Source organism: Odontesthes bonariensis, chromosome 9 (genome assembly GCF_027942865.1).
Source record: "Odontesthes bonariensis isolate fOdoBon6 chromosome 9, fOdoBon6.hap1, whole genome shotgun sequence".
NCBI lineage: Eukaryota > Metazoa > Chordata > Actinopteri > Atheriniformes > Atherinopsidae > Odontesthes > Odontesthes bonariensis.
In genome coordinates, this window is record NC_134514.1 from 37,794,596 (window position 1) to 37,820,388 (window position 25,793).

Below are 25,793 nucleotides of genomic sequence, written 5' to 3' on the forward strand. Positions count from 1 at the left end.
CCTCTTATCTTCTGCTCGACAAAAAAAAAAAATCACTTCTCTCACTACAGCATGTTTTCTCTTGAGTTTTAAAAAGTCTGCTGCTTTTCTTAGCATTTCCTAGCACCCCAAAAACAAACTCCAAAACAAACAAGACTGAAATTCATACTCCAGTTCACAGCATACAGATCTCTCCAGCTTAATTTGGGACCTTCAATTTTTATTCTATTTTGTTCCATATTTTTCTTGGGAAAAAAAACAGAGGACTTTTTTCATCTTAAATCTCTATTTCTTAAATATATTTGTCGACCGTAGTTGAATTACAGGGTAACAGTAGTAATGTGTCTGTTGTGGTACTAAGCTGTCTGTTGATTTGAGGCTTGGCAGCCCTAGAGGCCTTACATGTTTGTTAAAGAATACTCATCTTTGTTGTGTGCATATGGTTCTGTTTGTCATCTGCTTCATCCTTTGGCTCCTTTTTTCTCTTCAGGTTCTCAGAAGACAGACAATTTTGCCGAAAAGAGGCCCTTGCTAGGGGTCTGCAAGAGCACAGGGTCCTCTGGGTGAGTTCATGCTTCATCGTATCACTGATATTACTTTGTCTCTCTGCCTTCATCTTGAGAGTTTTTTAGGTCTTTGCACTGAAGACCCTTATTGTACGCCACAATTTCTTGCTCTCTTCCTCTTTATCGCTAATATGAGAGAAATCCTAATTGAATTTGCCTAATGTGTATGAACATAAAGAGGATTGATTGTTGTCCCACTCTTGTCTGATATAGGATTCTAGCTACTCAATAGTCCTTGGTCTTTTTGGTCATAGTTTGCTTTTTATGACTATTCAACTATGAAGCAAGGCTGTAATAGATGCAGTTGGTGGATTAGGATTTTCTTCCTGAAACATGCGAGGCCTTCCCTGAAAAATGGGCGTGTATGTTTCTCTTGAACATTTATATATCGATAGCATTTATTGTGCATTTCCAGATGTGCAAGTTGTTGGTTCCATTGGCACTTACACTACTCACAAAAAGTTAGGGATATTTGGCTTTCAGGTGAAATTTATGGAAAAAGTTCACGCCACAGTGATATTATATCATGAAAGTTGGGCATTTAAGTAGAAGCATGCACCGTTGATTTCCTCATCTCAAACAATTCATTGAAACAAAAGCCAGCAACAGCGGTGGGTATACCACAACAAAAAATGTCAATGTCTCAATAACTCCCTTGAGCATCAATTCCAGCTCAACAACGACATATCATGCTGTTCACAAGTCAACTTATTGTCTGCTGAGGCATGGCATCCCACTCTTCTTGAAGGGCTGCCCTCAGCTCATTGAGGTTCTGGGGTACAGAGTTAGGAGCCTCTACACGGCGACTCAGCTGATCCCATAGGTTTTCTATGGGATTCCGGTCTGGAGAGAGTGCAGGCCACTCCATCTGAGGTACCCCAGTCTCCAGCAGCCTTTCACTAATGATGCCACCTCGATGAGCTGGAGCGTTGTCGTCCATGAAGATGAGATTAGGCCTGTGTTGTTCATGCAGGGGCACAATGACTGGATTACTGTTGTTATTCAGGTAGTATGGGCTTGTCACTGTACCATTCACAAATGGCGCTTTTCCACTAGCTCGCCTCGGCGCGCTGTTTCGTGTTTCCACTAGCATGCTGTACCTGCAACCGGGACGATTTTCCGTACCACCTCAGCCCTGGTTCCAAGCGAGCCGAAGCGTTACTAAAACGTGACATCAGCTGACTGCCTTCCACTGATTGGGCGATGAGTGTCGTCACTGGAAGCGTCATAACGCGGATAACAAAAGCTAGCGTTAGCAACCGTTAGCTTACCTCCAAACGTTGTCTTTTGTAAGCTCGTAACAATACTCTCCGGTACTTTTCAATACTGTTTTGTCTGGCGGCCAGGAGTCTTCTCTGGCTCTCTTCTCTTGCCTTCTGTGTGACAAAAAGCTACAGGGTGAGCAGCAACACGCGCAGCCGTGTTACGACGACCCCTTCCACGTCGAGGAGGCACGAAGTGTAATGGAAACACAACCAAACCGAGCCGTGTAGAGCCGTGTAGAGGTAGTGGAAAAGCGCCAAAAGTGTAGGGCAGTTCTGTACTGACTACACACACCTGCCCCCACTGTAACACCACCACCACCAAAGGCTCGTCTGGTGACAGCAGTGGCTGATGCATAGCGCTTTCCTTGACGTCTCCAACATCGTTGGCGGCCATCATTTCTGCTCAACGTGAGTCGACTTTCATTCAGAGAACAGCACTGAGTCCCACTGGTCCCTCGTCCAGCGTAAAGGCTCCCTGGCCCGTGCGAGACGATGACTCCTGTGCCAGGTGGTGTGCTCAGGGACCCTCGCAGGTGGTCCAGCACGCAGACCGCGCTTATGTAAACGCTTTCGAATGGTCTGACGTGACACTTGGGTGCCTTAAATGTGCCTGGAGTTGAGTGGCATTCATCATCCGGTTCCGCAGGGCGCTGTTCACAATGAAGTGCTCATCAGTGTGGGATATGGGCAAAGGACGTCCACTTCTATGCCTTTCTGGGACCCTTCCAGTCTCTCTGCTGCAACCTGCTGATGACACTCTGTGACACTCTAAGCTCAGCAGCCACATCCGTCTGAGAACATCCTGTTTGAATTCTCACAATGACGGGGTACTGGAGATCGACTGTTAGGTGTCGTCTTGGTCTCATGATGTCAAAATGTGAACAGCATGATGAGGAGGACTGTTCAAATACCAATTCAATTCAAGGATCAAACACCTGTTGGGAATTTTGCCGTTAGAGAACAGCAACCTGTGCAAAAAGAAGTGAAACGTTGAACAGTTGGACATGTGCATTCAAAGGTTTACAGAAGGTCACATTAAGTTCACCTGGAAAGGTTAGAATGCATTTTAGGTTCATCCTGGAATTTCACCCGAAAGCCGAATATCCCTCACTAGTTGTGAGTAGTGTATGGACCTCATAAATTCAGAGATGTTGGCTTTTGAACTTAGCGCTGGTAACAAGCTGAATGGTCCCTCTCCTCTTAAGTGTCATGATAAAGGAGTTGCAAATTTGGATTTGTTTGACACTTGAATCCTTTTTTACTTTGCCTCAGTCCATTGAACTTCGGCTGTGAATACAGCAGTGTTTCTGGATCATGTTTCTTATTTGGATTATTGACCTTTGACCTGCATTTAGCGTCCGAGACAACGATTTCTGGAAGTATTCCTGGGCCTATTCAGTGATGAAAGAATAAAGCTTGTTTTTCATGCATTGCAATCAGAGGGCATGAAAATCACGGCCAACCTATCTTCGTCCATGTCCCTCGCACACAGAGATGTTTACAGATTTTAGAATCTTTTTATTTTGTCATGTAATGTAGATAATAGAATATTCAAAGAAAACACCAACCTACACTCTGAGAGTGAGGGTCTCTATTGGCAAAATACTGAACTATTATTTTTTTTTTAAGATATGATGGAGCTTAATCATTAAAAGTTTTTTCATAAAAAAAATCCTATTTGTTGGCCATAATTACATGTCAATGTATTCAGTGACGTCAGTGTAATCAGTCAGTCAACCATTTTAATGGTCCACAAATTGTTAGCACTTATTGGATGACTGTTTGCTTTGCATGCTACAAAGTGCTTTAGAATGTTATGTGTTGTATTTTCAATTTGCTATCCTTATATTCAGCACCTTTTTTATTTTATTTTATTTTTTAAAGCATGTTGGAGAAAATAGTGAGAATCAGTGTCTTACCCAAGGACACTGAAACATGTGTAGGGACAGGGGATTGAACTTCTGGCCTTCCGATTGAAAGACAAGAACTCTCTCATCAGAGCTCCAGCTGCAAGGCTTTTTATATACATTTGCAACTCCCTGTTTCATCACAGCTAAATACGCTGCCTGGCCAAAAAAGCTCAGCACTTGGACCTCACTAAGCAAATCAGTACGTATCTGTGGGAAAATACTGCGGTTATTAGTATAATTTAGCTGGAAACATATTTAGTTCGAACAGATTCAGTGAGCAGCTTCGCATTCCTGGAGCAACCATGTGCATAGACACATCCTTTGTTCATTGAAAATATATTTCTCTGTTTCAAACAGCTCAGATTATTGGTCTGCATGAAGCAAAACAACAGACTGCTGGCCTACTTAAGTAGGGTTAAGAACTGTTTTATTGCTTAAATAAAACCAGGAAGGATAATAGTAAAAGGAAGAAATAATTCATCACAATTGGAGATCACTGAAATTTAACAAACAGAAGAAAATCAACAGCAGAACTCACAGCAATGTTTAATATCAATATGATAGGAGAATTATTTGTAATGAACAGCTGTGTAGCCTTAAGAGAACCACAATGTTTAGAAGTTACATTTGAAGTGCAAAAAATGGGACATCTAAAGATGATTTTTAAATGTTTCGAGGCATCAAAAGATACTCAGCTTTTGAGAATGAACCCTTCATAGGCAACCACCCGAGGTGAGGCAGTGATGTGGGCGTAGTGACTATAATTTCTGGATCTGTGGTGACACTTTGATTGGAATGTGAGCGGTAGCTGAACATCCCACAGCCACTTAGGAGGTACAGTAGGCAATTTGTTGTTCTTGGCTGGGATAATTATGTCTCTGTTATGAGAAAAGAAAAAGAATTCAAAAAGATATCTTAGACAATTTTATTGTAGTCAGTTTGTGCCCTTCCTCTCTTACTTTCTTCCATTAACTATTCTAGAGCCACACAAAATGTAGCTTAATATATCCTCCCCAGGAAATGAAATAAGGAAGTCTGTCCTCAGTTGGGCCTCGATGGAGACCACCTTCTTGACGTTTTCCAGGACCTGCTTCCCCTGTCTCTCTGATGCTGTTGCCACTGCTTCTGCTTTTCCTATGTCCTCATTGACATTGAGAAATGTAGCGCTTTGACGGTTTGGCGAATCAACCAGGCACCGCTTGCCACTAATGCTGAAAACATGCACTGTGTTGAAAAGCAGAAACCCTGACCTCTGGCTGAATGGCATAGCCTAGTCCTTCTTCCTACAGAAGTGCTCAGTAAATAACACTCTGGTCAAAGACAAAAAGGAAAAAGGCTTCCGGGTGCGGCACAGTACTTTCCACTGGGCCTGTTCATAAACCTACTAAGGTCCTCACACAATTTTTTGTATATAATCATTTCGAAATAACAGCTTTTGTTAACCACCAAAAAGGATGCCGTCCTGACACTTAAATGGAAAACAGATTGGAGTCCTGGCCGCTGTAGCGCTGCTGGTTTAGAAGTCGGTTCAGTCAGCTCTAGGCTTAGATTACAAGATTTGCAAATTAAAGGAAAACCAGAGAGGGGAAAAAGCATGTGCTGAAGCCCTGTACTTGTGGATTTCCAGCCAGGCACTCTCAACATAATTTTATCAATGGAAAGGATTATGCTTTAAGTCCAAACAATGTATGGACGCAGTGATTTTCTTGACAGTAAACCTACATATGGGTCCCTTTTACTCTGCATTAGGACAAATTGGCTTTGGGAAACATTAAAAAATTCTGGTGCTGTTGCATCGGTTTGTCTTCTAACATTTCTGGAAGAAAAACGTGTTTCTTTCTTTTACTTGCCATTGTTACTATTGTCATTTTTTGATGAACGTCAAGTATTCAACTTCTGGGAGATATGCTCTCTCATTTAATGTAAATTTTATGTTCAAGATGGAAGCAACTTACTTTTTGTGGGTGTTCAAGTGCATTCTCTTGTTGGGCAAAAGATCAGTGATGAATAAGCGCTCTTTGTTCTCTGGAGTTTTGGAACTGTAAGTGACATTTCCAAACTACCCCCTCACAGCATCTCCAGATGTTCAGAGGATGTGGTTTTTTTTTTTTAACTTTCAACTAATAGAGTAACCCCACGTCATGCAGATTATTACTGGGTGTGCTCTTGCAAGGCTCTAGCTAACACTCATGAGTATTCTGATCCAGTATCACGGTCACCTCTAAGAATACAGTTGTTTTTAAAACTTTTAAACATTTTTTGGAAGGGTTAAACATTCAGTCCACTCTTCATGGCAAATTTGTTCAACATTTTGTGGCCATTTAATCATATAAATTATTCATGAATTAAATAAGCAAATGCTTTTGAGCTTTAGTTGCAATAAAAAAAGCTAAAAAAAACCCTACTATACCTGGCTTCACAAGGAATGAATTAGTATACAGAGAAAACATTTCTTTATCAGGGACATCAAAGTTTTGTTTCCAATATGTCAGCAGTGTTACATTGCATGACCAGTTAAACTGCAGAAAATGTATCCCAAGCAAGTAAATGTAGGTAAAGCCATGGCCTTAATGCTCAGTGCAGGCACTGAGCATTTATGAATAACATACACCACATTGTACTTTGATTGATTGTTTTTGTTATCAAACCAGTCTATGCTGAGGGCCGTTTTAGAAATGAGTTAACTCGATGACTGGATTGGTAATCTTCCTCCTCATTTCATCTGTGAGTTCCATGACATTGGGAAATGGATCCACTGCACATTTTTAAAATATCTAACTTAACTTTCTTTCTTACTTCATTTCTTGCTTTCTATGAAGATTGTTTTTGCCTTTGTAGTACATCATCTTTGTTGCTCTTCTTTGAAATAATCTTCTTTAAATAGCAAGCTCAGATTACACTGGATAAAGTTCTGAAAATATAGTTGCTCTGGTCATTTTTTTTTTTATTGTCTACAAAGCTTTTCTCTGTGAAAACCCTTTTTTTTTAAGCATTTCCCACATTGGTTTGGATGCTGTGCTGGGTATCTGTTGGTGATTCTGGCACATTTTCACATCCTTTATGATAAGTAACTATGCTAAGGGAAATGTAGTTTAAATGTGGGAGCAGCCAGTTGAGGTTTGGAAATCTAGAATAGTTTAAATGGAAATGTCTTGTATGGAGAGCAGGAGCTCTTATACTAATAATAATGTAATAAAATGAACGGAGTGTCTATTTGCACCCCTGGTACAAATAGCCTTGGCCACACAGCTGAGCTATTCACACCCCGTGATGTAACACCAAAATAACAGCTGCTGGCTTGCACAAAAAAACATGGCGGACATCCGTTTTTTCGTCATCAGAAAGTGAAGAATACTGCTAGGTTTCGGCACTAATATCTGTTCCAATTAAAAACTAGATGGAAACATTGTGTTTTATTTTCATAATCGATGTTCAGTGAACACATTACAACCGTCAGTTTGTTAGTTTTTAGAAATTTCGCGATCATGACGTTCAGCCATATTAACTATAAAGTTACCTGCACACCACAGATATGTTATAAGATCAACTAGCGTAGTGGCAAGCGATTTGGGTAAAGATGCAGGAGTCCCGGGGTCGATTCTTGCCCGATGCGTTTTGGCAGTGAGAAGTGATAGTGCGCATACCAACGTCTCTGCAGAGAAGGTGCGCAATTTGAAAAACAATTCAGTTCTCAAACGGAAGTTTTGATTGCAACAATTAGCTAGTGCACCAGGGTGTAAATAGCACACTTTGCTATAAATAGCATACATTATTCTGAATGTCTATTAGCACCCCTGGTACAATAGCCTTACACTATTCACACCACTGATCTATAAAGAAGGTTCTTTATAGATCTGTGATTCTTCACACCCCGTGAATTACCACCAAAAACACCTTGCTCGTGAGCACAAAGGCCATTGCGGACATTCGTTTTTTCTTCATCAGAAAGCGAAGAATTCTGATGGCACTAATATCTTTTTAAATTGAAATATAGATGTCTTTCTTAACTCTTAGCTGAGGACATCTCTGGCCTAATGGATAGCGACGTAATCCTCCATACTGGAGACAGTGGTTCAACTAGCTATCATTTCATGCTAAATCACCTCTCCCATTTTTCAGTAATGGAACACATCGCCATGTGCACCGGGGTACGAATTGCATTCACTTCTAATTGCACCAAGGTTCAAATACCATACACTTCTAATTGCACCGGGGTACAAATAGCATACACTTCTAATTGCACCGGGGTACAAATAGCATACACTTCTAATTGCACCGGGGTACAAATAGCATACACTTCTAATTGCACCAGACGGGGTATCAATAGAACACATTGCTGAGTGCACCGGTGTACGAATAGCATTCACTTCTATTTTCACCAGGGTACAATCAGCATACAGTGCTAATTGTACCAGGGGTGCAAATAGCCTTACACTAAAATGAAATGAATGAATGTCACGTTTAACAAAAGAACAATAAAATTGAAGGTGCAGTTGTCATGGAAGTTTTTCCCTTCCTATTTACACTTTGGAGCAGAATGCAGGATGTTGTATCTCGATGATAATTAAGAGGCAAATGGTTAAAAACAATTGATGTGCAGATGGGAGCCTGTTGTGGGGGTTTCTCAAGCAGGATTAACAGAGACATTACCTCTTACCGGCATAAGAGGTAAAAAGACAAGAATAAAAAACACAAGTAAATAAAAAACATGATCAGTAACACAAAGTTTTGTCTCGGAATGTATTGCATATTTGCACATAGAAACAAATATGGAGCAGATAAATTTTGACTTCAGTGACAGTATTGCTTTTGGATAAAATCAGTTTTTAACCGGTTTCATTGCACTGTATCTCCCGCCTAATGGCAAAAGCTGTAAGAGAGAATGAACTGGGTGTGATTGGTCCCATGTCATGTCTATTGCTTTTTTTGAGACAACAGAAGGTGCCATTCCAAAAGTCTACAACAAATGTAAAATGAATGTTGAATCCGAGCTTCGTGAAATTGAACGTTTTGCCACAACCACGGACCTGTGGTCGAGCCGGACGACTGAACCTTACATCAGTTTAACGCTCCATTTTATAACAACAAACTTCCAACTCAAGACTCGAGGTCTGCAGACGTCCTTCTTTTGTATTATGTTTTTTATTTTTCAGAAAAATGCTTAGTTTTCACTGAACCCACAGTCATCGTATCGATATGGAGATAACTGGCATGAATATCGAGATATGAAATTTTGTCCATATCGTTCAGCCCTAGTTGACAGTCCTGGTGAAGATTCCAGCCAGTGTTTCAGCACCCATCCAGCTACACCATTAGGTCCTGTAACTTTCCTCGGGTTCACCTTCTTCATCACCTGCCTCACTTCACACTCTTCTACTGTAATGCTGCGTGTACACCCAGGGCGACCTACGCTACCTGGTAGCGGAGTTAACTGGAGAAGCTTCGCTTGAGAATTTGCTTTGGTAGCTTTGTTCGCTCGTGACGTCACATTTAGAATGTTCAATTTTTAAAGGCCCCGCGGCTGTGCAGCACCCCCGCGAAAAAGAACAAAGGAGGAAAGAGAGGGCAGGGACACGAATAAACGTGTTGTTATTTACAATTTGTTATACAAGATATACATCACGTTACAAATGATGTAAAACTACATTAGGTACACCTGAGAAGAGCAGGAATAGCAGAGGCAGCTGTGAAAAATAAAATAAATTTGAAAATAAATCCAAAATAAAACTTAATTGCAGTGAGAAAGGTATGCGTGAGGTTACTACACTATTGTATTGAAGCACTTGACACGGCAATTGCAACAGTCTCAGGATTAAACGACTATTGTTTGACGTATTTTTGGACGTAGGAACAAGGAACCAAAGTTTACACGTCTGTTTCCGCAAATCCCACGGATTGTCGGACCCCTACAATCTGTGGATTGTCATTGGTTTTCGGCGAACCGCGTCATAGCTCATTACCATCATATTAGCTTGAGTTTAATTGCTGGAATTCGCTCTGGTCGCCCAGTTCGCTCACCCTCCATAGAGAAATAATGATTTCCGGCGCTCAGTTAGTGTAGGTCGCTCTTGGTGTACACAAGGCATAAGTGGACAGGTGGCTGTGGTGGAGCTGCTGGTGGTGTCGCCTCAAAGCGGAGAAAGAAGAAGTTGAGCTCCTCTGCCTGATGGGCATCTCCCTGAGCGGCTGAGGAGTTGCTGGATTTGTAGCTGGTGATGTGCGGGGCACCCTGCCATACCTGCCTGGTGTTGTTGCTCCTCGGGTGGTCCTCTATCCTCTTCCTGTACACTGCCTCGGCTTCTCGGATGCCTCTCTTCAGGTTGGCTCTGGCAGCACTGTGCCCCATCACCAGACCTGAAAGTGGTGTTCCTGACTTTCAGCAGCTTCTGGACCTCCCTAGTCATCCAGGGCTTCCAGTTGGGTTAAATCCTTAAGCGTTTTTCCCTGGTGACATTGTCCGTGCAGAACCTGATGTTGTCCAGCACTGTTGTAGTGTGGTTCTCCAGGACCTGGTGTTCAAAAACCTCTCAGTCAGTTCTCTGGAAGTAAGAATTTCTTCCCTGAACAGTCATGGGCAATCTGAGATCACTTGCAAAAAAAGAAGAAAAGATTAGCTTGGAGCACAGACGATGACAAAGTGGGAATAACAGGAATGCAGTACCAGACATTGCTGGACAGAAAGTGACTGAAGACAGTGGCGAGACGAAAGGTGGAGGACTTGTTAAAAGATCATTTAATCCTGGATATGTTATGAGAAGAACTCTGGTGGCATGAGAGATGTGTGGGTAGGCTTTAGGGTGAAAGAGGATTGGAATGATGGAAGCCTGGATTGGACATGTATTTCAGTAGGTTCAGCTCAGATAAACACAACATGCTTCTCCCCTTTTTCCAGCAACACAGACCTCACAACCTTCCTGTACTCACATCCTCCCTGTTCCAACTCCACCTCAGTCATAGATCTTAGCTCAGTACCAGCATCATCTCCCCGCACATCAGGGCACAATGACACCTCTGCTTCTACCAACTCAGAGTCCTTTCATCTCCAGAAAAAACTGACACTCTAGTTGTTGGGTGTATTGGTGATGGGTAAGACGCTGGACTTGATTATTAAAATAAGAATGCAGCACAAGTTAAAGCTGCAGCCGGCAGGTTTTCAAAATTGCGAGTCTAAAGTCGGAAAATTCGAACTGACACAACTTTCAGGTCTCTCCACCAACCTCTAACAAGCTCCGAATCGCCCCCCAAACCCCTCCCCCTCTGTGGACGAGGTTGTGCACGTGAGTTCACACCAGTGTGAGCGCACACAAGCTGGGGCAGACTCACGCTCAGCAGCGTGTGCACAAGCTGTGATTGACAGGTAGGATTCCTCCACCCTAACTTGATTGGTTAAAAACAGCCGGGAGCGCTCGGTTTTTGCAAGCATGATTACAGGCTTCAGAGGGAGCTACAGATTTCGTTATTTTTCCTAAACAGCCTATTTAATATTCTACTTCCAGAATCCCATTACAGTTCAAGCTAATATGGCTAAAAAAAAGTTGCCGACCGCAGCTTTAATGAACATAAAGAAAAACACTGCCTATCCTCTTCGTCACATTGGGCCTCATGCAACCGTTCTGATTTGTTCTTAAGTCGTGCGAACGAGTGTTTTAAGACAATTTGCGCATTCACCAATTTTTTCGTGTTTTAAGTTTTCTTTCAGGTACGAACAGAATTTATGAGTGATCCTTCCCATTTCTTCAGTTTAGCAGGTCCTGTAATTCCACTGCTGACACTGCTCAAAATGACAGATTTTCCTTTCTGGATCTCTGAAAGCAGAACTTCAGTCTCAGAGCCCCTAAAGTTTCTCTTTTTGCGCCTTGATGCCATTTTCGTGATTCGACACTCAACACTTCCTGGCACAGGAGAGAAGAAGCGTAGCCTTATATGGTATCATTTTGGGAGTGGAGTATGCAAATCTACTATCCTCGTGCACTTGAAATTCATCATGTTTACGCAGGTCGTTTACACACTTTTCCAAAGTTAAGAGCGTTTGTTGAATCTGACGCGGCGGGTTCATGCGAGACCGTCATACGAAAAAAGTGAGAAAAATTTAGAAAAAGAATACGAAAATGTTCTTGCATGAGGCCCATTGTCTTCAAACAACATCGCTGAATTCCTCAGCTCCACTGTAACATGGAGAGATGCATAAGGTCCTTCCTGCCAACAGCAACAACATTATTCATAATGACAGCTTATGATGATTGTTCAAAAAAATATACAACAACAATTTAATTTCCCTTTGGGATAAATTAAATATTTTTTCATTTGATTTATTTGAATGTATCCAAGTTTCTTGAGTGTATTTCCAGACATGAACCCTTGAACTAAGAAGACATTAGGTATAACGAAGACACATGATTCAAGATTCAAGATTGTATGATTGTGTATGTGACAAATAAAACTCAGTACAATGTGAAATTCGTCCTTGTCCTGCTACCAATAAAAAGATAATTAAAATTAATTATGAAATATGAATAAAAATTATTATTAAAAAAAAAAAAGAATAAAAGAAAATGCATAAGGTATCTGTTAATATACAGTATTAATGGATAGAAGTGGAGTCCAGTTTAATGCTCACTGTTGAGCAGACGGATGGCCTGGGGAAAGAAGCTTTTCCTCATCCTCTCAGAGCTGGTTCTCAGGCTGCAGAACCGACGGCCTGAAGGCGGCAGGGAGAGGAGTGAGTGTCCGGGGTTGGGGGGGCTGCCCGAGGATCTGCTCAGCTCTCGACCTGCATCGTTTAACATAAATGTGTTGCAGGTCGGGTAGGGTTGTTCTGATAGTCAGCTCAGCTGAGCGGGCTACTTTCCTAAGGGCCAAGAGGTCCTGTTTATTTACATGAAGCACAAACAGTATTTTTTAGTATTAATCATGCAGCCCTGTTGTGGATCCAGTAATATCCCTTGTTTCTCTGTTACATAATGTAGATTTTGACTGTCCAGTGATGTTTGTATGTTATTTGAATTAGACCAATTTTCTAATATTTATGCAATGAAATAGATATAGTTTAAATTTCTTCTATCTTTCTGTTTTGGAAATATCTAAACAAGCTAATATGCTGCAATTTTTAATTTCCTTTAACATATTAGTGTGTGTTATAGCATCACTTCAGGTGTTCTTTTATGGTGCTCCTGCACATAGGTTTGGATGCCACCACTCACATTGACAGTATGTGTCATTAAAATGCAAGGTAAATGTGTAAAGCTGGGCATACACTGTGGGATTTTTTTCAATCGCGTGATTCAGCTGCTGCTCATACTGTACGAGTGAATCGCAAGGGATAAAACGTCACAGCTCACGATTCCTGTTCTCACACTGTACGACCCGATGGTCTGATACGATCTGGCTGCTCAAACTGCACGACACGTCGGACTCGGTCGCCGGTCGCTGCCATGCTGTTCTGTTGTCTTTTTCTTCTTCTGTTGACATTTTTCTCTTCCGTACCTATGTGCGCGCATGCGTAGTGTGACAGGATGAGGTCAATCGGCTCGTCCAGCTGCTTCAACTGTGCGAGAGCCTCACGAGGAGCGACCAGGATTTCAAACAAGTTTGATTTTCATCCGATCGATCGGGAGGGCTTAATCGTTTGTCGTTACCCCATGTATACTACACGATGCGAGACGCACGATTGAGCCAAAACTCGGCCCGATCTCCAAAATAGTCGCACGAGTGAAAATCGTGTCTAAATCGGGCCAAAAATCGCACAGTGTATGCCCAGCTTAACTGTGGCATTATCTGAACAGCTGTATCAACATTGTCTTGAAATCCTGTCATAAAAGAACACAGGCAATAATACATGGTTGCAAACAACACATTTAACTTAACTTTAACACAAACACGTTTGATGGCAAAAGCCCATTGTGCCACTAAGCCCTTGCGTTTTAGTGAATTTTCGTGACAGGTTTTGCTCTGTGAACCAGATGTATCCTTCTAAAATGTATTAAATGGAAATCCTCAAGCATTTGTATAAAATGAACCACCAGATTAAGGGGATTTATAGAAGTGATGCTTTCTATCCACCATGAGGATATGATGTTCCTTGTTCTCACATTATGATGACATGCACACACATGCTTGTGCCACCCAAACCTAGCATTAGGGCACTGTAAGCAAAAGGCAAAAATGAAACGCTTTCGTTCTGTTCTAAATGTTTCAATTAGGTAAATACTACCTCAGATGTACGACACGTTACATATAAAACCATGAAATTGTTCAGTTACAAAAACTAAGGAAAAATACAGGAGCCGGGTGAGAAGAACTAAGTACACCCTTACTGTTTCTTGTAATAAAGAATACAAGTAGCAGCTAAGTGCTACTGATCAATGCACTTGATTAACTGATCATCAGCAAGTGTGAGTACCTGTGTAAAAGCAGAAGTTTTGGCAGATTGCTGCTTTGAAGCATTCAGGCGTGCGTTAACACATTGGCAAGGAGATAAGACTGAGATAAGCAATGATCTTAGAGAAGTGTTATAAGATTAATATCAGATTTATTTGTCATGCATACACACAAATTTGTCCTCCGCTTTTAGCCCATCCATGTTGGCACCTGTTGACATGACACACACTCATAGAGACAGATGCCAACCTGGAGCGGTGGGCAGCCATTTGCAGCCCCTCCAGCTATCAGTTCCACCAATTTTTTGAGTGGCGAGAGTGGGAATCTTCCGGTTACTGGACGACCGACTCTAACCACTGAGCCATGGCCGCCCAAATGACATAAAACAATTTCCAAGCTATTTACAGTCCACCATTCTACAGCGAGATAAATTATTCTCTAATGATGAAACTCAAGACAGTTGCCCATGTTCCCTAGAGTCCCAGCATCACAGCAAATCTTTTCATAGGTTGGATTTTGCAAACTCGGAGAAATAGCAAAACACCTAGAAGCGACAGGCCTCAGTCAGCATGTGAAATGCTCATGTCCATGTTAATGTTGACAGTACAGTTAGAAAAAGACAGAACAGGTATTGCTTATTTGAAAGGGTTGTCAGGAGAAGACTAAAATGAACATGGCAGCTCATTCGTTTAAAAAGTTGCATCTGAACTGACAAAGACTTCTGGAACAATTTCCGTTAGATAAACCACACCACAGTGGAAAGCTTTGACCATTATTGCTTGTTTCTACAAGCACACAGCTTCTGCATTTTGACATAGTTTTTGATAAATGAGTAATGAGATGGTATATTGTGTCATGTGGTGTTGCTCATCTAAGGCTGTATTTACCTAATTTTCAAACTGGTAAGGGTCAAAGGATTTTTCCCTTATATCCTGACATGTAAAAATGTAGAATAAAAAAGTTGTTCTTTATTTGAAATTTTAAATAGTCCTTGAGCCCTTTTAACATGCCTCAGCATGAAAATAAGACTGGCTGTGATATGGCCTCTACTTCTCCTGTTCCATTGCTCTGCACCCAGGCACACACACACACACACACACACACTTCTTCATTGCATAGGCAGAGATGTGGGGCTCCATTTTCACTCTAAATCGTTTATTTTGACTTGTGTGTCTGTTTTATGTCAGTTGAAAATGTGTTCTGCCTCACCAGTTTTCCCCTTTCAAATAGGAAGTCAGATTAAACTCAGTAGTACTGGAAGTGGTGCGTATAAACACACTCGACAGGCTGAATGATTTGTAATGACTTTTCAAACCCTTACCACAATCTCATGCCCTAAACCAGGCCCATGTGGTCATATCAATTAATATTTTACTGTATGAAAGTTTAAAAATGTTCCTAGCCCTTTTAATTGAATCATGTAACATTACTATTGTAATTCCCCATGTTGAATAAATGATCATGTAGCAATAGCTTAGTTAAGTGACTCTGTTTGCTGATCAGGGTAGATATGGAGATATAGAGACGGATGTCTCTAAATAACTAAATATTTTTCCTGCCAACATTGGTCACCTCACTTGTTTGGAGCTGCCCTTTTATGCCAGAAACATTCTGTGGAAAAACGGTTCCTCTGAGATGACATCAAATTGGGAACAGCATAGAAATATTATCGGAAGTATTGTTGTGAAATGTCATATTGACGTTCATTAATAGCACCATTTAGTGTGATAATGAGGATGAATTGTTTTATTTTTTCTGGTTTTGAAACAATTGAGTGCCATAAGATCATTGTTTATTTGACAGATTGTCCAATTTTTTGGATTTGTTATTTTTCATTGCATGAAAACGCTTCATACAAGCACACATAAATATGTGTTAGTTTCAATGCAGAAGCAAGTTTTTTTGGTTGTGCATGTAGTCCTGACACATTCAAACTTGCTTATATGAGCTAGAATTCTGTTGCATGCTGAAAACTGAACCAATGAAGAGCGACGTAACTCTTTTTTTTTTATCTACAAGGTTTTCAAGTATCCCTTATTAAATGAGTTTCATAGACTACCATCCCTTTCTACAATCTTGTCCTCCGCCTACCTTAGTATTAGTTAGTATTTAGGATGTCAGTTGGGTGTGTCAGGGCCTTTAGAGGTTGAATCCTGAAAAGTGTACAGCCATGCCATGTCTTCTGCATCCGAATGCTTGAAGCGGTGGATACTTTAAAGATATGTATATGGTTCTGTCCATACTATAATTAGTTAAACGGTGCCAAACCTTTCTATGCACACACATCAATAAATCTTCCTTCTTTAAAGAAATCTCCTCAAGTATCCCCACAAAACAAGGATCCATGTTGTTCTCCTCCTTCTGCTCGTCATCTTCTTTGTTCGGTGTGTTGGTCCCACTGTAAGTCTGGGAAGTTGATTTAGGTGCACGTGTAGATGTTGTGCTTGTAAGATTGTTGGGCTTAGCTGGCTCTTGAGAAGCCTTAACCCATTGACGCCGGATGTTGCTTAGCGCAACATTGTCCCTAACGCCGGATGTTGCTTAGCGCAACATTGCCCCTCGCGCCAGTTGTTGCGTAGCGCAACATTGTCCCTAACGCCGGTTGTTGCGTAGCGCAACATTGTTCATTTATCATTATTTTCAAGACGCATGCAGCATGTAATGCACAATAATTGGTTCAAATACACATGAGGTGGGTGTTTTCGATTATCCTGTTCTGCAATAGTGCGTTTGTAGCTAATTTGACAGCTCGGCTACAATGGCTGCGGTTAACGAGACATACTGTGACACCGATGGAAGTGATGTGGAGTTGGCGCGGCCACACACCTTCCAACTCGAAGTGGAGCCCCGTGTCAAAGCAGGAGATGAAATCTTTCATCGGTCTCTGCCTAACTTTTGGAATAATCAAACTACCAACTCGCTGGGATTACTGGAGGCAGAGCAAGTGGCTGTATCAGACAAATGTCGCCCGAGTGATGGCACGAGATCGTTAAGACATGATGTAATTATTTATTCTTGCGCTGCATTCTGACGACTTCTCATTCTTATTTGAGTGGCGTTGCCCTTATGTCAAAAAAAAGAGAGCCCGGTGCGAATTACTGCAGTATGACAACTATGATGTTTTAGAAGTCGTGTCACTGAAGTTTACAGTATAACTGCACAATGCAAGATATATTGCAGGTTTTTTTTTATCATTCATTATTATTGCTGATATTATGATTTAGTTATAGTATAGAAACAGTATAGTAATAGTAGTATAATAAATAGCAGCATTGGGTATTATCCTGAATCATAAAGCAAAACTACATGAACCAAATGTCCAACATTGATAAAAAAAAAAGTAATACAATCCAGCCAGCGAAATTTTTTTTAATTTTTCTTAGGTGTTTTCAATGAATTGTTTTTAGTTAAAAAAAACCCTCAGGCATTGGGGACCTTTTCTAAAAACTGGCTTAGGCATTGAGCAGCCTTTTTTGCAGGTGCTTTAGGCGCCAATGGGTTAAGGACCCTCGTGAACTGATACAGATGAAGAAATTTCCCATCAGGGATTTCCTGACCTCTAGTACCATCCTTAAATTCATTTCATCAGTTGATATTGGTCAAATTACTATTTAAAATTTGAATTTGGTATTTGATATAGACACCCATTTCCATCTCAAATTTAGATTTTTGTACTTTGGCAAAATTTCATTTCATAGTTCCATCTAATTCTTTGATATGTGCCATGATAAAAAAATCTGTTGTTTGTGACCAAAGACCTGCAAAATGATCACTTGAGGTGAACTTTAGCAAATGTGTGCTATCACAGTCATCCTTACTATTCTGTAAACCTTCAGCTTTGTTTTGATAATCTTTATGATGATTAACATTTACAGCTATGCAACAGTGAAGGTGTGGCTATGGCAAAACCAGTCGTTTTGGTAGAATATATTAAAAAAAAAAATCAATCTGTCTTACGTATTGTCAGATAAGGAACAGAATGTGAATCCTGTTGATGACTGATTTGTGCTGTTGAGAGACTCTCCAAATTTTAGCTTTTAAGTGCTCTTATGTAGATTGAAGGGCCATGCAAGTCACATTTGAAGTGATAAGAAAACCTGTGACTTCACAGCTTTCTATAAGTCATGCAAACTGGTCATTAACCATCACACTTTTTGTGTCTACTGCCATAGTCAGTGGCCTCTAGTTCTCAAAATGAAATTCTGGTAATATGTTTTGGCTACATGACAAGATTCCGTTATAAGTTAAATGAAACTGCAGTCATTGCAGGAAACAATTTTTTAGTTGAGAAAGCTGATAGAAGGTGGTGGATTGGGGAGTTTTTCATAGTGCTGTATGTTTTGTTTTGCATCTGGTGCAGTGATCCTTTATTATTTTACACTGGTAAATGTACATGTTAAATGCTTTCTTCAAGCTGTATAGCTGATATTCCCTACTAGGCAAGGCTTACTTGTTACATTTTACAGCTTGGATGTCAAAGCATAAAGAAAGAAAAGAAAGAACCACTCTGTTAGCATATGTTTTTTCGTGTCAAGTACTTCCACTTATTTTGGACAGAAAATTGGCACACATGGCTAAAATGGCTAAAACTGGATATAATTCAAGCAATGGTTTAGGTAATGAATATTAATATCCACTTGACTGCTGTCAAAAGAAAAAGGAATAAGTTCGATTTATGAGCTGCATATGCATACATTTCCATTTTTGTCAGTGTATTTTTTGTGGCCCCTAAAATCATATTTACTTGTCTTGTGTGCTATTTTGATTCACTTTTATAGTTTGAAGCTATACTGCACTGTAACTGTGGTGTTACGAGTAAAGGAAATATATCTATGGTAGTTCTGCATTCATGGAACTATGGTTGAACTTTTTACATTTATCACTTTCCTACCAATGCCTGCAGCCTTCCAGAATCACTGTGGCCCCCAGTCCATAAGTAGTCTCTTATGTGGCAAGCAAATTTTGTGTAAGTGGAATAGGCAGGGTTGAGCTTTGAATGGGAGTGGGAATTCAGGAAAAGAACAAAACAAATAAGAGGAGCGTGTATGGAAAGGCTCTGTGTTTTTTCTTTCGCTGTTGTTATGGAAATAATTCATCATAGACTCATGAAAGATATGTTCTGCAAAGTTAAACAGAAAAGGAAAGATAACATGATGTATAACTTTTAGTTTTTTATTTTGTTTTCATTCAAATGAGCAAGCTCCCATTTATGACAAATATGATCTAATATGACTGAAAGCTCCCAAAGTAATACTAAATGAACTTAGTCTTAGTCTTAGTATGAACTTATGTGTCTTATCTCTTTTGAGCTAACATTAGGATTATACATTTGGATTTTCTTTGCATTGTCAAAATCAACTGAATTTCATCTTCATGTCTGAGTCCAGGGTTAAATTTATGTATTTGGTTTACCATTTGCAAAGTAATGCATGTGTCAAATTATCAAGAACTTTTTTTTTTTAAATTATGCCACAAATAAAATTCAAGTAAAAGGTTGAGTGTTTGTTGAACGTTAGCATAAATTATTGGCTATTGGCAGTACTAATCTTTCTGGTTCAGTTTTCAAAAGATCACATCAGTTAAATGCTAGTGGAAATACCATTCCTCGCTTTGAAGCGTCAGATTTTTTCTTTCTGCAGAGCCAGCAGTGACTTCCCAAAATGAAGTTGTGTTTGTATAGCATTTCTACAGCATGTAATTGCTGTACGTATTTGGAGAGCTTGTAAAACTGCACCAGTAGGAAATGTGGTAACGTCCTTTTCTTGTAAATGAATTTATTTGCCTACTTTCTTCTCAGGGCTTCCATCTATGCTTTCCATAGCCACATGAAATCTTGTGGTTTTGATCCCCTGATTTAGGTCATGTTCATAAAGAGATGTGAGCAGATTGTCTCAGTCAGAAAGAAAGTGCTCATAGAGAAAGCTCAGCACTGATGTAAAAATTAAAAAAGCAGATGTCAACATGTTTCTTTAAGGAGGAAGAACACAGACTGGACTGATAATGATGGCATTATAATAAGACACAAGATTTCCATAATGGTACATTGCGACTATTGTACACAGTTGTGTTTCTAAACTTAAAGCTCACACATGATTGTAAAAGTCACATCAAACATTGTGTTTATTGGAGGTTTTCCAAATGTGGCACTATGAGGCACTCTGGGTTGAGCCATGGAACAGAAATCATTTCCAAGTAGCGTGGGTGCACTGCAACACCAATCCAAAGAGCAATTGATGCAGCAGGTTTGCCCTCTGTTTGCATCACAGCATAACAGTTTAATATTAGAACAATCCATTTTGGAACTGTTGTCAATATCAACAAATAAAAAAAATACATTGTCATGGTATTTTGTGGTGACACCATCTAGCCATCCATCCATCAATTTTCCTTGGCTTATCCAAGGTTGGGTAGTAGAGGCATCAGGTTCAGGAGAGAAATCCGTACATCTCTGTCCCAAGTGACACTCTCCAGCTCCTCCTGGGGGATCCCAAGGCATTCCCAGGCCAGAAGGGATATGTAATCCCTCCATTTAGTTCCAGATGGATGTGCCCGGAAAACCTCCAAAGGGAAGCGACCAGTAGGGCCAGATTCCCGAACCACCCTAACTAACTGCTTTCAATGCGGAGGAGCAGTGGCTCTACTCCGAAAGATACCCATTTCCGCCATTTTATCCGCAACCTAATTTTTGGTCACTACCCAGATCTTGTGACCATTGGTGAGGGTTGCAACAAATATGGAAAAATGGAAAGCTTAGCCTTCCAGCTCAGCTCCCTCTTTACCACAACGCACTCGAGCATTGTTGTCATTACTGTAGACAAAGCCCAAATTCATCTGTCCATCTCTCGCTCCAACCTGCCATCACTCGTGAGCAAGATCCCAAGATACTTAAACTGCTCCGCCTGAGGCAGTGACTCTAAACTGACCTGGAAAGAGCATTCCACCTTTTGAGATTGAGAACCATGGTCTCCGATTTGGAAGAGCTGACTTTCATCCTGGCCCAATCACACTCAGCCACAAACCAGTATGTGCTGAACGTCCTGGCTTGAAGAGGCCAACAAAATCCACAATCATCCACAAAAAGCAGAGATGTGACACCCTCCTGTCCATGACTATGTCTCGAGATCCTGTCAATGAAAATCACAAACAGGATTGGTGAGGGAGCCGAACACGCACCGTAAATGAGTTTAACCCAGTGCCAAGAATGCAGATACAGGTCTTGATTTGGTTATACAGGAACCGAATAGCTTGAAAAGGCTATTCCGGTACCCCATACTCTCACTGCAACCCTCCACAGAATCCCTTGGCGAACACAGTCGTAAGCCTTTTCCAAGGCAAAACACTTTCAACTGGATGTTCAAACTGGATGTTCTGATGTTCCCTTCAGTAACTCTGCATGGGTAAAGATCTGGTTCACACTGTTCTTCCTGAATCCAAGGTTTGACAATTGGTTGGAGCCTCCTCTCCAACACCCTGGAGTAAACTTTCCCAGGGAGGCTGAGTAGTGTGTTCCCCTTGTAGTTGGAACACACTTTCTGGTCTCCTTTCTTAAAAATGAGAACCACCACCCTGATCTGCCTCTCCACACGGTGACCTCATCTGTCTTCCCTGCCAACTGATCCAACTCACTGCCAGGTGGTGATTGGTTGACAGCTCTGCCCTTCTCTTCACTTGAGTTTCCAAGACAAACATCTGCAGATCTGATGACACGACTACAAGGTCGATCGTCGACCTAAGGTGCCTAAGGTGGCCTGGAACCAGGTACACTTATGAATCACCTTGTGGTCAAAGATGGTATCTGTAATGGACAAACCGTGACTAGCACAGAAGTTCAAAAGCAAAACACCACTCGGATTCAGATCAGGGAGGCCGTTCCTCCAAATCACACCTCTCCAGGTCACTCCATCATTGGCAACATGGGTATTGAAGTTCCCCAGAAAAACAATGGAATACCCAGGTTGTACCTCCTCAAGGACACCACCCAGAGACTCCAAGAAGGCTGGGTAATGAGCTGCTGTATATGCGCAAACAACAATCAAAATCTTCCCTCCTTTGACTTGAAGCCGCAGTGAGACACCCTTCTCGCTCACTGGGGAGAACTCCAAAACAGAGGCACACATCCGGGGGCTTTTGAGTATCCCCATACCTGCCTGATGCCTCTCTCCATTGGTAACTCCAGAGTATGAGAGAGTCCAGTCCCTCTCCAGAAGTTTGGTTACAGAGCCCACACTGTGTTTGGAGGTGAGTCTAACTCTTTCTGGTTAGTACCGCTCTGGCTCTCTCCTGCCAGCAAAGTGACATTCCAAGTCCCAAGAGCCAATTTGTAGCGCTGGGGATCGGCATGCACAGTTCCTTACCTTTGCCCAGCTCACAAAGCACCCAAATTTCCTCACCAAGAGTTGACCAATTTGCCATGGGAAACCCTACCATGGGCTAACTCCTCCAACAACACAGCTCTCAGGATCATTGAAGTGGGAAACATTAAGGTGGAAATTCTACGGAGGGGTGTGGCAACACCACAAATTACAATTATACATATCTCATGCTGTACTGTTGAATATTTAAATGCCTGCTCAAAAAAAGAAAGAAACAAGTCACGCACACTATTTTTTTGGACAACCTGTAGCTTTTATTATGAAACACGTCTACTCCACTGACATGGTTTTGATAAGCTTTTGCCACTACAATGCCTTTAAGAGTTGCATTCATCTCATATTTAATTCTATGTTTTTTGCCATTCCAAATGAAATCTGCAAACTTTTTATTCCAAGTTCTAAAAAATATTGGTGGTACTGAAATGGAAAGTGCTTGAAATAAAAAGAGGACCTGTGGAAGCACCATCATTTTAATTGTCTCTACCCTACTATAAATTCCATCAGGGATTAATTTCCACCTATTCAAGTCCTGATTTATCTTCGCTTCTAAGATGTTATAGTTGTTATTATACAGGTCACTCAAATCCGAACTAATGTAAATACCCAAGTACTTTATTATTTGTGAGTCCCATCTAATATTATAATATTGCTTTAGTTCTTGATCCATTTCCCTACCAATAGTTAAAGCTTCACATTTACCTTTATTAATTTTATATCCTGAAATTTTACTATATTTTTCTATTTCTCCCATCAGATGTTGTAGTGATTCTTTTGGGGAGGTCAAGTAGAGTATTATGTCATCCGCGAATAGTGCTAGTTTATGCGTTTCCTTTCCTATTGTAATCCCTTTAATATTTTAATTTTTTCTTATAGCTATTGCTAGAATTTCAATATAAAAAGTAAAAAGAAGTGGAGAGAGGGGGTCTCCTTGTCTTGTTCCTCTTTGAATTAATAACCGTCTTGATAGTGTACCATTTGTTTTAACAACTGAGACCGGGGTTGCGTACATTGCTTTAATCCATCTACAAAATTTTTCTACAAAACCAAAACTCAACATTACGTCAAACATGAAAGGCCATAAAACTAAATCAAAAGCTTTTTCTGCATCTAATGTCAATAAAATAAGATTTTCTTCATTTTTATTTGAATAATCAATTATGTTTAGTGTTCGTCGTATATTGTCTGACAGGAGACGACCTGAGATAAAACCACATTGATCAGTATTTATCAGATTAGGGATAATGTATTTTAACCGTTTGGCAAGAATTGATGTTAATATTTTATGATCTGTATTTAATACGGATATTGGTCTGTAGGATGAACAGTTTTTCGGGTCTTTTCCTTCTTTGTGGATCAGAGTGATAATAGATGATGTCCATGTTGGAGCCCATCTGCCTGTGTCAAGTGCGTGATTGTAAGCTCTTACCAGTAGGTAGCCAAGTTGATCTTTAAAAGCTTTGTAAAATTCATTTGAGAAGCCATCATCTCCTGGTGCTTTTCCTTGTTGTAGACCTTGTATTTCCTCATTTACCTCTTCAAGTGTAATAGGCTTTGTTAAAGTAATGTTGTTGGCTTGTGTTGCTTTCGGTATTTCAAGTTTTTTAAGATAGTTCTGAATTAGTTCATTATCAACTTTCGTCTCTGTTTTATAGAGGTCTTCGTAATACTTAGCAAATTCTTCTGCAATCTCATCTTTATCCATTATAACTTTATTTTGACGAGTGTTTAATTGTGTTATGTGTGACCTCTCTTGCCGTTTCTTTAATTTATATGCCAGTACCTTTAATGCCTTTGGTCCACCATCATACCGTTCCTGTTGTGTAAATTTCATTAGTTTCTCGATTTCCATCATGCGTAATTTATCTATTTTTTTCCGTTTTTCATCTAACTCAAGTTTAACCTTTTTATTATTTGTTATACTATGTTGTTGTTCTAAACATTTTATTTCATGAAGTAATTGTTTTTCTAATGCATCCTTAGATCTTTTCCTTGCTGAAGAGTAAGATATTATTATACCTCTTAACACAGCCTTCCCGGTTTCCCATAGAGTAACTGGATCTACATCTGGAGTGTCGTTTATTTCTATATACAGTTGTAATTCCTTTTTCATTTTTTCTGTAAATGTTATTTCCTCTAGAAGTGAATTGTTAAATGTCCACAGGGATTTACCTTTTTTGCAGTTAAGTTTTAAGGACAGAGAGATGGCTGCGTGGTCTGAGATATTTATGGAGCTAATCTGACATGATTTAACTAATGTAAAATTATTTCTATATATAAAGAAATAATCTAACCTATTATAGGATCGGCATGCACAGTTCCTTACCTTTGCCCAGCTCACAAAGCACCCAAATTTCCTCACCAAGAGTTGACCAATTTGCCATGGGAAACCCTACCATGGGCTAACTCCTCCAACAACACAGCTCTCAGGATCATTGAAGTGGGAAACATTAAGGTGGAAATTCTACGGAGGGGTGTGGCAACACCACAAATTACAATTATACATATCTCATGCTGTACTGTTGAATATTTAAATGCCTGCTCAAAAAAAGAAAGAAACAAGTCACGCACACTATTTTTTTGGACAACCTGTAGCTTTTATTATGAAACACGTCTACTCCACTGACATGGTTTTGATAAGCTTTTGCCACTACAATGCCATTAAGAGTTGCATTCATTGCCTGTGGTATGAAATGCGCTATATAAATAAAGATGCCTTGCCTTGACTTCATATTTTGCCATAATCTTGTATTGATGATGGACGAGTTGGATCACTTCATAAAGTACTCATCAGTACTTTTCAAATCTTCTGCCGTCAGGGAAGAAAAAAACATGTTGATGAAAAAACCTTGTTGTTGAATATATTAAGGTAGTCACCTGACTTTATCTTTCTGGCACATAACCTTGTTTAACCCGGTTTGAACCGGGCCGAGAGCAAGTGTCGCATTAAGCTGAAGAAGCTTGGAGGTGGTTCGAAATTATGGATGTTATTTGTCATTTACTGTTATTTGCTATACGCTTCGGCACGCACTCCGCCCACCGCTGAGGGTCCCCTTTGTACAGTGGGAACGCAAGCTGACCCCAAAGCGATCCGACCTGTACCGTACCGTTCCAAACCGACCCGTACCGGACTGCATAGTGGAAACGAGGCTTAAAGGGATAGTTCGCCTCTTTTGACATGAAGCTTTATGACATCCCATATAAGCAATATCATTCATGAACATTGACTTACCCCCTGCTGCGTCCTGTGAGCAGAGTTCCAGCCTCGTTTTGGCGTTGAAGAAGTCTTGCTCCTCAAAACAATATGCGTTCAAAAAAGTAATACAT

At 40.5% G+C, this 25,793-nt stretch overlaps 1 protein-coding gene across 3 annotated transcripts in view; it reads left to right on the forward strand.

Moving 5' to 3' along the window:
* bcas3 (BCAS3 microtubule associated cell migration factor) overlaps window positions 1-25,793 on the forward strand; it is a 401,519-nt gene that overhangs the window by 27,784 nt on the left and 347,942 nt on the right. For all 3 annotated transcript variants that reach the window (XM_075474182.1, XM_075474183.1, XM_075474184.1), the window contains exon 7: window positions 470-542. In XM_075474182.1, coding sequence (XP_075330297.1) covers window positions 470-542 — 73 coding nt within the window. The remainder of the gene's footprint in view (window positions 1-469; window positions 543-25,793) is intronic.